Source organism: Cynocephalus volans, chromosome 9, assembly GCF_027409185.1.
Source record: "Cynocephalus volans isolate mCynVol1 chromosome 9, mCynVol1.pri, whole genome shotgun sequence".
Lineage (NCBI taxonomy): Eukaryota > Metazoa > Chordata > Mammalia > Dermoptera > Cynocephalidae > Cynocephalus > Cynocephalus volans.
In genome coordinates this window covers 78,096,346-78,110,057 of record NC_084468.1, presented here as the reverse complement: position 1 = coordinate 78,110,057, position 13,712 = coordinate 78,096,346, and the positions used below count along the sequence as shown (strand labels likewise).

Here is a 13,712-nt window from a genome sequence, read left to right as displayed (position 1 = left end):
AAAACCATCATTTTAGAATGTCTAGCATTAGTGATCTTTTTATTATCAATTATCAATAATGAGCTTCTTATAATCTGGGAAGACCTTTAATTATGTTGCTTTATAAAGAGAATAAACTGTATAAAACCAGTTCAAACAGAAATTCTTTTCTCAGCTAATATACATAAATATATATTTGCTGTTTTAAACCAAATAATGTGGCATTTAAAGTGAAATAGGTTTTCAAAAGACACTTTATTAAGTGACATTAAACGAACCTAAGACACTTTAAGAATATTTCATCCATCACAACTTCACTTTAAATATGCAAACTGACACCATCTATCATATGAACAATTTGGTTAACTCAGTTGATTTATATGGTTCTCTACTTTTGGCTTCAACCAAACAACATACACCTTGAATTAGACTTGAGAGATTCATAGCATTAATTATATCATTTTTTTCTTTAAAATAACCTAATGAGGTACATAGTACAATATTAATTATAAAAAAAGTTAGAGTTTAAAGAGATTAATTTATGTCCCCAAGGTAATACAATGAGCTAAGTTATCTTTAGAGTTTTGATTATTTTTTAAGTTTTAACATTTACTTGTAGATTTTTGTGGGGTACAGTGTGTTCTTTCAATACATCCATATACTACATGATGATTCCCTTAGGGTAGATAGCATAGTTTTTTACTGGCTACTCCACCACTTCTCCACCCCCGCTACCTCTTCCCCTCTTGGCCTCTGGTATTATTATTCTACACTCTACTTCTATGAGAATAGAAGTAATATTTTTTTCATCTTTAGACTAGTGTAATAATTTTTTCATCTTCAGATTTTTAAGTCATTCTTCGCTCTTCATCATGGTTGTCTACCAAGCATAACTGAAATTGCTACTTTATATGTAGCAATAATTTTTTCAATTATTAATTTGTATTATTTTTATTATGCAGTTTTCATAAATACACAAGTGTAGAGAGAATATTATAATTAACCCATTAAACTTTCACCCCATCCACCTTTTACCAGCTTTGATAATCTTCAACAATTTTTCAACTTTGTTTCATATATTCCCTTCCCCATACTTGATGGTAAAATAAATCCCAATTTATATATTTTTTAAAAAGTATACCAACAAGGATATCACATTGCATTTGCCACTTTTTTTTTTTTTTTTTTTTTTTTGGGGGGGGGGGGGTTTATTTATTTTTATTTTTTTATTTTTATTTTTTTTTAATTTTATTTTGTCGATATACATTGTAGCTGATTAATGCTCCCCATCACCAAAACCTCCCTCCCTTCTCCCTCCCCCCCTCCCCCCCAACAATGTCCTTTCTGTTTGCTTGTTGTATCAACTTCAAGTAATTGTGGTTGTTATATCTTCTTCCCTCCCCCCCCCCGATTTGTGTGTGTGTGTGTGTATGTGTGTGTGTGAATTTATATATTAATGTTTAGCTCCCTCCAATAAGTGAGAACATGTGGTATTTCTCTTTCTGTGCCTGACTTGTTTCACTTAATATAATTCTCTCAAGGTCCATCCATGTTGTTGCAAATGGCAGTATTTCATTCGTTTTTATAGCTGAGTAGTATTCCATTGTGTAGATGTACCACATTTTCCGTATCCACTCATCTGATGATGGGCATTTGGGCTGGTTCCAACTCTTGGCTATTGTAAAGAGTGCTGCGATGAACATTGGGGAACAGGTATACCTTCGACTTGATGATTTCCATTCCTCTGGGTATATTCCCAACAGTGGGATGGCTGGGTCGTATGGTAGATCTATTTGCAATTGTTTAAGGAACCTCCATACCATTTTCCATAGAGGCTGCACCATTTTGCAGTCCCACCAACAATGTATGAGAGTTCCTTTTTCTCCGCAGCCTCGCCAGCATTTATCGTTCAGAGTCTTTTGGATTTTAGCCATCCTAACTGGGGTTAGATGGTATCTCAATGTGGTTTTGATTTGCATTTCCCGGATGCTGAGTGATGTTGAGCATTTTTTCATATGTCTGTTGGCCATTTGGATATCTTCCTTAGAGAAATGCCTACTTAGCTCTTTTGCCCATTTTTTAATTGGGTTGCTTGTTTTCTTCTTGTAAAGTTGTTTGAGTTCTACTTTTAATCTACAACTATCACCCCTTCCTTTTGATTATGCCATTTATTTGTTGAAGAAACAGAACATATATCCTGTAGAATTCCCCACCTCCTAAATTTGGTTGCCAGAAACCTTATCATGCCATTTAACATTTTCTCTCTGCCCATACCAATATTTCCTGTAAAATCATCATCCAGCCTCCTGAGTAGATTTAAGTACTTACTTACTGGAAGGGGGATAGGGAGAGGAGAGGGAGCAAGAACACTTCAGAGGTGGTGCTGTGTACTTCTCTCAGCATTGTATCAAGAGGGACAAAATGTCTAGTTATTCCACATTTAGCGATGTTAGGGTATTTTATCAGTGGGTTTAGACACTGCCGTCTAATCCATCATTGTAAAGTTCTCCATCAACAATATATCCTTACAATCATGCCATTGCAGACATGAACACCTTCCTTATTCCTTTTAATGATTCCTTAGTATGCCACTGTGTAATCAATAAGTGTCCCACTGATGGACATTTGAGATGTTTCCAATATTTACAAATATTTCTCAATGAATAGTTAGATGCATACATTACTCTGTATTTTGACAATATTATAGGATTAAACATCTAGAAGTTGGATCTAAAGGTAAATACACATATAGTTTTGCTACATATTGACAAATTTACTTTCAAAGGAGTGTACCTTTTCACATTTCTACCCTGTATAACTTTTTAAAGACAAATACACATGAATGACAAAATCATAGAAGCTGTCTGCATAAAAGTGAGAAAAATCTGCATTTTTAAAAGGATATCCATCAAATCAACTGCAGAAAATTGTCCCAAGAAATTTTTATCCTAAATTGGTATTCAACTAAAAAAAAAACGTAAAAAGCAACTTTAAAAAATTAGCTTAAAATAGAGTGTAAGAAAATATAACTATTGCTATTACCCTCTTTTGACAATGTTAATCTAATATTATCTATGATATAAAGACAATATATGAACAAAAATTCATCATAAACTGTTACAGCAAGAGATTACATCTAGTTCCCACAAGTTAAAAATAAGGACACCAATATCCAAGAGGTGGATTTACTCAAATTTATGTAGTAAAACTCCAGTTTTTAAATCTCTAATTTAATGTTACTTGTACTTTAACTCGAAAATGACAATGTTAGCAGTAAAACAGTGAGTGTAAAAGCTTTCCTTTACTGTCAAATATCTAACTTTGAATAAACAATTAGTACCTACAACTACTTCAAAGAGTAAATTTTGAATTTGGAGACATGACATTTTATGCTTTAATGTAAATTTAAACTACAAATATAGTGGGCTCCCTTCTTAATTCATTCAACATGAATTTATTTATCTCATACTATAACTCTATGTGTATGTGTGTGTTTATGAGTGTATGTTTGTGGCTGCTATTGGTAATTATTAATTTTGAAGTCAACCTTATTGCATCAACATTAACCCATGTAATTGTTATTGAAGTGGCTAATATTTACAACAGTAAACTCTGATCCACAAAAATTCCATTTGGTTATATAAAATAAGTGAAAAATGGGATTATAATCATTGTTTTCTTCCACACAAAAAAAGAAAATATTAATTTTGTTTCATTGTTGTGTTTAATTAAAACATTTCCTTCTTTGAAAAGATTCCTGTTTTGTAGTTTTTTCTTATTTTATAGTTATCTTCCAACTGAATTTACACTTCCATAGTAGACTTAAAATCATCTAAGACACCAGTATCCTGTATCTATGGTGCCTGGCATGTTCCTTGCACATAGAATGTAAAAACTGGGGATTAAAAATACTGAAGGCAGCTGAGCAATATTTAGCTTATCAATGAAAGCTAATTTACTAGGATTAGAGTTGTACGATACTATGCATTTGTTCAGCACTTACCAGGAGGATGAAGATTCTGCTCCTCTAAAAACTCTAGATCAAGCATTAGATCATCTTCATCCAGTTCACAGGATCCCAAATTATTCAAAACATCCTGAAGAAAAAGCAAAACCAACAGTTAGAAACCAAAGCACTGAGAAACTGAGGAAATATCTATATGCAAAGGCCATAGGCAGAAAAAACTCAAAATTGGAAATGAAAAGTATTAACTAAATTCCAGAAATTCTTTGACTCTCAAAGACTTTAAAATTATCACTCCAATAAAAAATTCCAAAAGTTATTCTAAAAATTCTTAACTTTTCCAATTATTTGCACATTAACTTTCTTAAAGGACATGTGACATAATGAAATGGAAATACGTATGAGCAGGTATCAGCAATATTAGAATACAGGAAATTACCTCTAGATACTAGAAAAAAAGAAAAGTATTTGTTTTAATCAAAACTTCTTTAATGATCATTAAAAAAAGAATTTATTCATTAAGAACGTACAAAATGAATATAAAGTTTTTTTCAAAAACACAGAAGTCTATGAAATAAAACTTTAGTTCCTTTTTCTAATATTAATATTTCAAATCTAACATTCTTCTGACATATTTAATGAACTGTTTCTCAAACAAATTTTGTGTACAGTCCCACCTGTGAAACACTAATTTAGACCAAATTTGGAAGTAGGAATCCGGTTACCACTTATCAATCATTTGCTTTAGATTAGGAGGAATGAGAAGAAGAAATATATATCAATTAGGTTAAAAATTAATATACACTTTCATTATACCATAATAATCAGAGCTAAGATTATGTTTCATATTTTTTTGCAAAAGAGCAAATAGCAAAATAAATGAGAAGGATATATTGAGAAGTCTTTGTGCGAGATGGTGATATGCAGAGATAGGTATTCTTGAGGGAGGAAGGAATAAAGTCCTGATTTGTGCATCTGTGTGCATAGATAGGTGACAGATGTTTTAAGAAAAATAAAAACTTACATATAGAGACTAAGAATGAAATAACAAAAGTGTCAAAATTAGGATCAAGAAAAAAAACCTACATACTAAATGATGCCACAGCATTTCAGATCACTTTTTTTAATTGATTTGAATGTTACCATAATTTATATTTAACAAAGTAAATATTCATTAAAGGAAGGCTAATAATATTTTCAAATGGGAACTGAATACTTTAGTTCTTCGTATTATAAATAAGGACACTGGGACTTTAAATAAACCACTCTCACTTTAACAAATGGAATCAAACATTATTAAACTTTAGAAACATGTATGATTCATGAATAGAGCACAATGGTTTGAAAGGTGATAATTATTGCCAAGACTAATTGCTCCTTTCTCCCAATGAAGGTAACTCATAATTTAAACTATAAATAAAATCAACTGTTTATTAGAAGCTCCGTTCCATACGGTGGCAGGGATAACCTAATAAGAATTATTTATATATATCAAAAAGATGTTATAAAATATAGACAAAAAAATATAAGATGTCATATTAAAAATGCAAAATACAAGATTAAAACACCAAAAGAAACACAATTGAAGTTGAATGTAGAAAAGGAAGAGTTTAGAAAATGGAGATTTTATGACAATGCTAGATACTAATGTTTACTAAACACTATCTTAATGAAAGAATCTTAATCTGGTAGTCAGGAATACACAGGCAAAAAAAAAAAGTATATTTTATAGTGAAAGTGTCGTAATTTATCCAGCTTCAAATTAGGCCAAATAATTTTATACTTGGATTTTGAATTCATTGACTAAATTGCCTCTCTCCAAAATTCATACAAAATTCTAACCCCAGGACCTTAGAACGTGACTGTATTTGGAGATAGGGCCCTAATCCATTGTGACTGGTGTTCTTATAAGAGGATATTAGGGCATAGACCACAGGGTGTTTTGAAAACACAGAGGGAAGATGTGTAGAACCACGTGAAGACAGAGAGCAGATGGGCCATTTATAAGTCAAGGAGAGAGGCCTCACGAGATACCAAACTTGCCAATACCTTGATCTTGGACTTCCAGCCTCCAGAACTGTGAGAAAATAAATTTCTGATGTTTGAGCCACCCGTTCTGTAGTATTAAGTTACCTTTTTTTATCATGCTAAGGACATCTTACACATTGTAATCTCCTATGACATGGTTTTCACAGCATTCCTTTCTTTCATTTGGAACCACGCCACCCTAGCTACCTAGCTATTGAGGGAGCTACCAGATTCTTACATGAACTAAACTCCTTGTCCTTGGCAGATGGTCCAAGATAGACATCTGAACCAAACTCAGTGACCAGAGCTCTTTTGCAGAAATGAGAAGTCTCTGTTTAGTGATTGATATTGCAAGATGCAAAACGTGGCCATCAAAGGAGCCATGGATTTCATCAACTTTTCAAGGTGTGTTTGTTCAACCCCCTTTTGAATTTTGACAATTAATACATTCACCCATAGTTTGAAAATAAAATAAAATAAGGTTTTATTTTTATTTATTTATTTTTTTTTTAAATTTTATGTTTTTTTATTTATTTTTTTTTTTAAGTTTTATTTTGTCGATATACATTGTGGCTGATTATTGCTCCCCATCACCAAAACCTCCCTCCCTTCTCCCTCCCCCCCTTCCCCCCAACAATGTCCTTTCTGTTTGCTTGTCGTATCAACTTCAAGTAGTTGTGGTTGTTATATCTTCTTCCCCCCCCCCCCGGTTTGTGTGTGTGTGTGTGTGTGTGTGTGTGTGAGTGTGTGTGTGTGTGTGTGTGTGTGAATTTATATATTAATTTTTAGCTCCCACCAATAAGTGAGAACATGTGGTATTTCTCTTTCTGTGCCTGACTTGTTTCACTTAATATAATTCTCTCAAGGTCCATCCATGTTGTTGCAAATGGCAGTGTTTCATTCGTTTTTATAGCTGAGTAGTATTCCATTGTGTAGATGTACCACATTTTTCGTATCCACTCATCTGATGATGGACATTTGGGCTGGTTCCAACTCTTGGCTATTGTAAAGAGTGCTGCGATGAACATTGGGGAACAGGTATACCTTCGACTTGATGATTTCCATTCCTCTGGGTATATTCCCAACAGTGGGATAGCTGGGTCGTATGGTAGATCTATCTGCAATTGTTTGAGGAACCTCCATACCATTTTCCATAGAGGCTGCACCATTTTGCAGTCCCACCAACAATGTATGAGAGTTCCTTTTTCTCCGCAACCTCGCCAGCATTTATCGTTCACAGTCTTTTGGATTTTAGCCATCCTAACTGGGGTTAGATGGTATCTCAATGTGGTTTTGATTTTTTTTAACAGTGATATACTTTAAAACCCTGCCACTGCTATTCCAACATTCTACATAAGAAACTGACACCAATAAAGTGAACAAATCAAATATTAAAAACTCACTATATTGTTCTGATTTATTCTCATTTTGCAAGTGACTTTTAACATTTGAACCATTTAGCACTGGTCTAGATGAATTGCTTCTTAAATCTACTCCTAAATTGCCTTGCTTTGATATCTTGCTTACAAAGCAACTTTCTTGTTAGTATACAGAGTCTTTGAAGTTGGTGAAACCTCATAATAAAAGAAGAGACAGAAACATGATATGTTACAGAAGATAATCGATGTGAACTCATAAATTTATAAAAATATTTTTTTCCAGATCTCTCCCTAAAAGAGACCAATAGTAGCAACAGTACTCTTGACCACAGCCAGCACTACTGGGCAGTTCTAGCATATGGATACTTGTTGCACAATATCCACCAACAAAAAAAGAACCAGGGTTCCTTAATTATTAGGAAAGGAAAAGAAAATACAACGTGTCTGGAAAATCCTTTTGTTGCTAGAAAATAAGGTTCACCTAAAAATAAAAAAAGTCAGAAGCTGTATTTAAAGCAACTTAAATGACTTCTCCCTGGCTAATCTCTGATAGTATGAACATTAAAAATATAATAATAATAATAATAATCAATATAGTTAAATGGAACAATTTGAGTATGTTGAAGGTTATGAGTTCATAAAACTCAAAAAGAAAAGCTAATATAAAGTATATAAAGAGGCATTAATAATACAAGAAAACAAAAATAGGGTAGAAAATCTTTCATTTCTATTGTTTTAAAAACTGGTTAATATATGGGTATTTTGTGTTTCTAATTATATGCATGCCTATAAACTGTAGACATGTGTTCCTCTCTGTCTGTTTAAGCAGGGACCTGTAAATAAAGTAGTGGTACCAAAAGTAATTCTCTACCAGGAATAGAAAGGATTGATCAGTACCGATGGTCACATATAATAATAGAGTGGAAAAGGAATCCAGCAATGAATTAACACTAATAATCATATCCCAAATCTTAGAGGGCCCAACTGCATTTCAGACATCTGATAAATTAGCAGAACATACAAGTAGAGTGATAACTAAGCAGAAATAGTCTCTCATCTCCTGGTAGATCAAAACGCTAGATAGGGAGTTTCAAGATGGCGGCGGCTGCGGCGGCTGGCGCGGAGTAGCTGAGGTGGAAAAGGTGGCCACTGGGCCTCAGGCAGCCAGGAAACTTGTGGTCCTTCCTCTGGCCATCTCTTAAGGGAGGACTGCTGCTGCTGGCCAGTCGTGGGGGCTCAACGCCACTTTGCCCCCGGCAGGAGAGGCTGCCTCATTTACCGGCAACAGCTTTGAAGTGTGGAGCAGGAAAAGAACTGATTCTTAGCTGCAAAAGCGAGTCTTGAAGCAGGGAGCACGGCGCCAGGGCTGCTGTGGATGCAGCCAGGATCCCGGAGGCTGGGGCCGCACTGAAGGCGGCCAGCTGCCCTATTCAGGATCCGAGGTTTCAGGCCGGCATTAAAGAAGATTCCTGGGAGCGCCCGAGCGGCGCGGCGACTGAACAGCCCGAGGCGGCAGCGCCGAGAACACGGAGCAGCGCCGAGAACACGGAAGGCAACAAACCAGAGACAGAGCGAGCGCCCGACCTGGCACAGCACTGTGAGTGATCCCTGGCACAGCTCTGTTCGGGGGGTGGTTGCCCACCCGGCACCCGCCTCCACCACCAGGCCACTCACTGCCCCAGTGCTGCCTCCATTTTCCCAGGTGCGGGCAGTTCCGCCCTGATCGGCCATCACTGAGCCCATTTGCTTGGCCTGGCGCGGGGCTTTCCGGACCCTGCGGGCCGGCCTCCTCTCCCACTCCCTCCGCGGTTCTCTGGCGGGGCTGGGGGTGTGGGGCGTCCCGACCAGTGTTGGGAGGGCTAGGAAATACGGGCGGGCCGACTGTCACTCCACCACACCCTGGACTCCGGCCCAGTAAACTTCCTGTTACTGGGAGGCAGATACCATCTCTGCGACCACCAGTTTGGAAAAAAGCCTAACGAATTTCTGGTTGGGAATAGTGTGGTAGGAGAGTTCCCAGGTCCGCTAGAACCTGCCGGAGAGCAGGCTGCAGGCGGGCACTAGACTCGGTTTATACTGGGGGGATACAAAGGTGAACAAGACCCGAGAAAGATCTACACAGTGCTACAAAGGCACCCAGAGAGACCGGTCGTCTGTGCCTAGCAGAATCCTGGTAGACTTCCTGGGCGAGGCGGTGCTGAGCAGGGTCTTGAAGGCCCAGCTGATAGACGAGGGGTGCAGAAGACACACCCCAGCCCAGCACAGTGTGCACAGAGGGGGGAGACGTGCGGCCAGGGAGGCGGAGACTCGACAGAAACCACACACCCGGTGGGGTCGCCACTGCACCATCTAACAGCCTGGGCCAGAGCACACGGAACGGGGAGAAGTCCTGTACAGAAAGTGAAAGCTCAACAGAGATCACACACCCTGTGGTGCGTGATCCACCAGCCCAGCAGAGTACAAGCTGACCAGAAAGGTGGATCCCCGGAGAAGCCCAAGACCCGAGGCAACCACACACACAAGACACTAGAGGCCAACTGAGCAGTCACGGCGGGAGCCATACCAAATTGGCAACCACAGCAACATCCTAGTTAGTCGTTAGTCTCAAACCGGTGGACTGTGAAACCCCCTGCCACAATGAATAAACACCAAAAAAAAGACACCAGAAATACAAAAAATCAAGAAAGTACACCACCAAAAGTTAATAAATCTCATACTCTAGATCCTATAGAACAAGAAGCCCTTGAAATAACTGACAAGGAATTTAGAGTGATAATTCTAAGGAAACTGAATGAGATACAAGAAAACTCAGCTAGACATCATGATGAAATGAGGAAAAGTATACAGGATCTGAAAGAGGAAATATACAAGGAAATCAATGTCCTGAAAAAAAATGTAGCAGAACTTGCTGAACTGAAGAAGTTATTCAGCGAAATAAAAAACACAACGGAGAGTTTAACCAGCAGGCTTGTCGAAGTTGAAGAGAGAACCTCTGAACTTGAAGATGGGCTGTTTGAAATAACACAAGCAGACAAAAAGAAAGAAAAAAGAATCAAGGACATGGAAGAAAATCTGAGAGAGATATCAGACAACCTCAAGCGCTCAAATATCCGAGTCATGGGTATTCCAGAAGGGGAGGAAAATGGAGATTCCATTGAAAACATATTCAACAAAATAGTGGCAGAAAACTTCCCAGGTATAGGAAAAATCACAGATCTGCAGATCCAGGAAGCTCAACGATCTCCAAATGTATTCAACCCAAAAAGGCCTTCTCCAAGACATGTCATAGTCAAATTGGCAAAACTCAGAGACAAAGAGAGAATCTTAAAAGCTGCAAGAGAGAAGCGTCAAATCACCTATAAGGGAGCCCCAATCAGGTTAACATCAGACTTTTCATCACAAACCCTAAAAGCTAGAAAGGAATGGGATGATATTTTCAAAATACTAAAAGACAAAGATTGCCAGCCAAGAATACTCTACCCTGCAAGGCTATCCTTCCGAAATGAGGGGCAAATAGTATATTTCTCAGACAAACAAAAACTGCGGGAGTTCACTACCACAAGACCACCCTTACAAGAAATCCTCAAGGGAGTACTGGGTTTGGTTCCTGAAAAATAACTACCACTGCCATAAAAACCTAAGAAAAATCTAAACCCGCTAGTACAATAAAAATGGCATTCATGAAGAGAAAACAAGCTAACAAAAACACTATCTACAACCTAAGGAACCAACAAACACAGAAACCAAACAGTAAATCAGAAAGCAAGGAACAAAAGACACCTAAGACAACCAAACAACCAATAAAATGCTAGGAATAAATCAACACCTTTCAATAACAACTCTTAATGTTAAAGGCTTAAATTCCCCAATTAAAAGACACAGACTGGCTGACTGGATCAAAAAGCAGGACCCAACTATATGCTGCCTACAAGAGACCCACCTCACCCATAAAGATTCACACAGACTAAGAGTGAGAGGATGGAAAAAGATTTACCATGCAAACAGAAAAGAAAAACGAGCTGGAGTGGCTATTCTTATATCTGACAAAATAGACTTTAAACTAAAAACCATAAAAAGAGACAATGAGGGACACTACTTAATGATAAAAGGACTGATCCATCAAGAAGACATAACAATCATAAATATGTACGCACCCAATGTTGGAGCAGCCAGATTTATAAAACAAACTCTATTAGACCTAAAGAAGGAAATAGACACTAATACCATAATAGCAGGGGACCTGAACACTCCACTGTCAATATTAGACAGATCATCTAGGCAAAGAATCAGTAGAGAAACACAAGATCTAAACAAGACTCTAGACCAATTGGAATTGGCAGATATCTACAGAACATTCCACCCAACAACCTCAGAATATTCATTCTTCTCATCAGCACATGGATCATTCTCCAGGATAGATCACATATTAGGTCACAAATCAAGTCTCAATAAATTCAAAAAAATTGGAATTATCCCATGTATCTTCTCAGACCACAATGGATTAAAACTAGAAATTAATAACAAACAAAACTTTGGAAACTATACAAACACATGGAAATTAAACAGCATTCTACTTAATGACATATGGGTCCAAGAAGAAATCAAGCAGGAAATCAAAAAGTTTATTGAAACTAATGAAAACAATGATACATCATACCAAAACCTGTGGGATACTGCAAAAGCAGTATTGAGGGGAAAATTTATTGCATTAAATGCTCACTTCAGAAGAATGGAAAGATGGCAAGTGAACAACCTAACACTTCACCTTAAAGAACTAGAAAAACAAGAACAATCCAAACCTAAAGTTAGCAGACGGAAAGAAATCATTAAGATCAGAGCAGAACTGAATGAAATTGAAAACCAAAAAACAATTCAAAAGATCAACGAATCAAAAAGTTGGTTTTTTGAAAAGATAAATAAAATTGACAAACCATTAGCATGGCTAACAAAAAAAAGAAGAGAGAAGACTCAAATAACAAAAATTAGAAATGAAAAAGGCGATATTACAACTGATTCATCTGAAATACAAGGAATCATTCGAGACTACTATAAACAACTATACGCCAACAAATTTGAAAATCTGGAGGAAATGGATAAATTTCTGGACACACACAAGCTCCCAAAACTGAACCGTGAAGACGTAGAAAATTTGAACAGACCAATAACAATAAAGGAGATTGAAGCTGTTATCAGAAGGCTCCCAACAAAGAAAAGCCCAGGACCAGATGGATTCACAGCAGAATTTTACCAAACATTCAAAGAGGAATTGACACCGATTCTTTACAAACTATTCCAAAAGATTGAAACAGACGCAAATCTCCCAAACTCATTCTATGAAGCAAACATCATCCTGATACCAAAACCAGGTAAAGATATAACCAAAAAAGAAAACTACAGGCCGATATCCTTGATGAATATAGATGCAAAAATCCTCACTAAAATACTAGCAAACAGAATACAGCAACACATACGAAAAATTATTCATCACGATCAAGTGGGATTCATCCCAGGGATGCAAGGTTGGTTCAACATACGCAAATCAATAAATGTGATACACCATATTAATAAACTCAGACACAAGGACCATATGATCATCTCTATAGATGCTGAAAAAGCATTTGATAAAGTTCAGCACTCATTCATGACAAAGACCCTCTATAAGTTAGGTATAGAGGGAAAGTATCTCAACATAATTAAAGCCATATATGACAAACCCACTGCCAATATCATCCTGAATGGGGAAAAGCTGAAAGCTTTTCCTTTAAGAACAGGCACTAGACAAGGATGCCCACTCTCACCACTTCTATTCAACATAGTGTTGGAAGTACTAGCCAGAGCAATTAGAGAAGAGAAGGAAATAAAGGGCATCCAGATTGGAAAAGATGAAGTCAAACTGTCCCTGTTTGCAGATGACATGATCCTATATATCGGACAGCCTAAAACCTCTACAAAAAAACTGTTGGAATTGATAAATGATTTCAGCACAGTAGCAGGATACAAAATCAACACACAAAAATCAGTAGCATTTCTTTTCTCCAATAGTGAACATGCAGAAGGAGAAATCAAGAAAGCCTGCCCATTTACAATAGCCACCAAAAAAATAAAATACTTAGGAATTGAGTTAACCAAGGAGGTGAAAAATCTCTATAATGAGAACTACAAACCACTGCTGAGAGAAATTAGAGAGGATACAAGAAGATGGAAAGATATTCCATGCTCTTGGATTGGAAGAATCAACATAGTGAAAATGTCCATACTACCCAAAGTGATATACAAATTCAATGCAATCCCCATCAAAATTCCAAAGACATTTTTCTCAGAAATGGAAAAAACTATTCAGACATTTATATGGAACAATAAAA

General features: G+C 36.8%; 1 protein-coding gene across 1 annotated transcript in view; it reads right to left on the bottom strand.

Moving 5' to 3' along the window:
- CCSER1 (coiled-coil serine rich protein 1) overlaps nt 1–13,712 on the bottom strand; it is a 1,196,779-nt gene that overhangs the window by 1,105,582 nt on the left and 77,485 nt on the right. Inside the window, exon 3 of the mRNA XM_063108818.1 lies at nt 3,983–4,076. Within this exon, the coding sequence (XP_062964888.1) occupies nt 3,983–4,076 (94 nt within the window). The remainder of the gene's footprint in view (nt 1–3,982; nt 4,077–13,712) is intronic.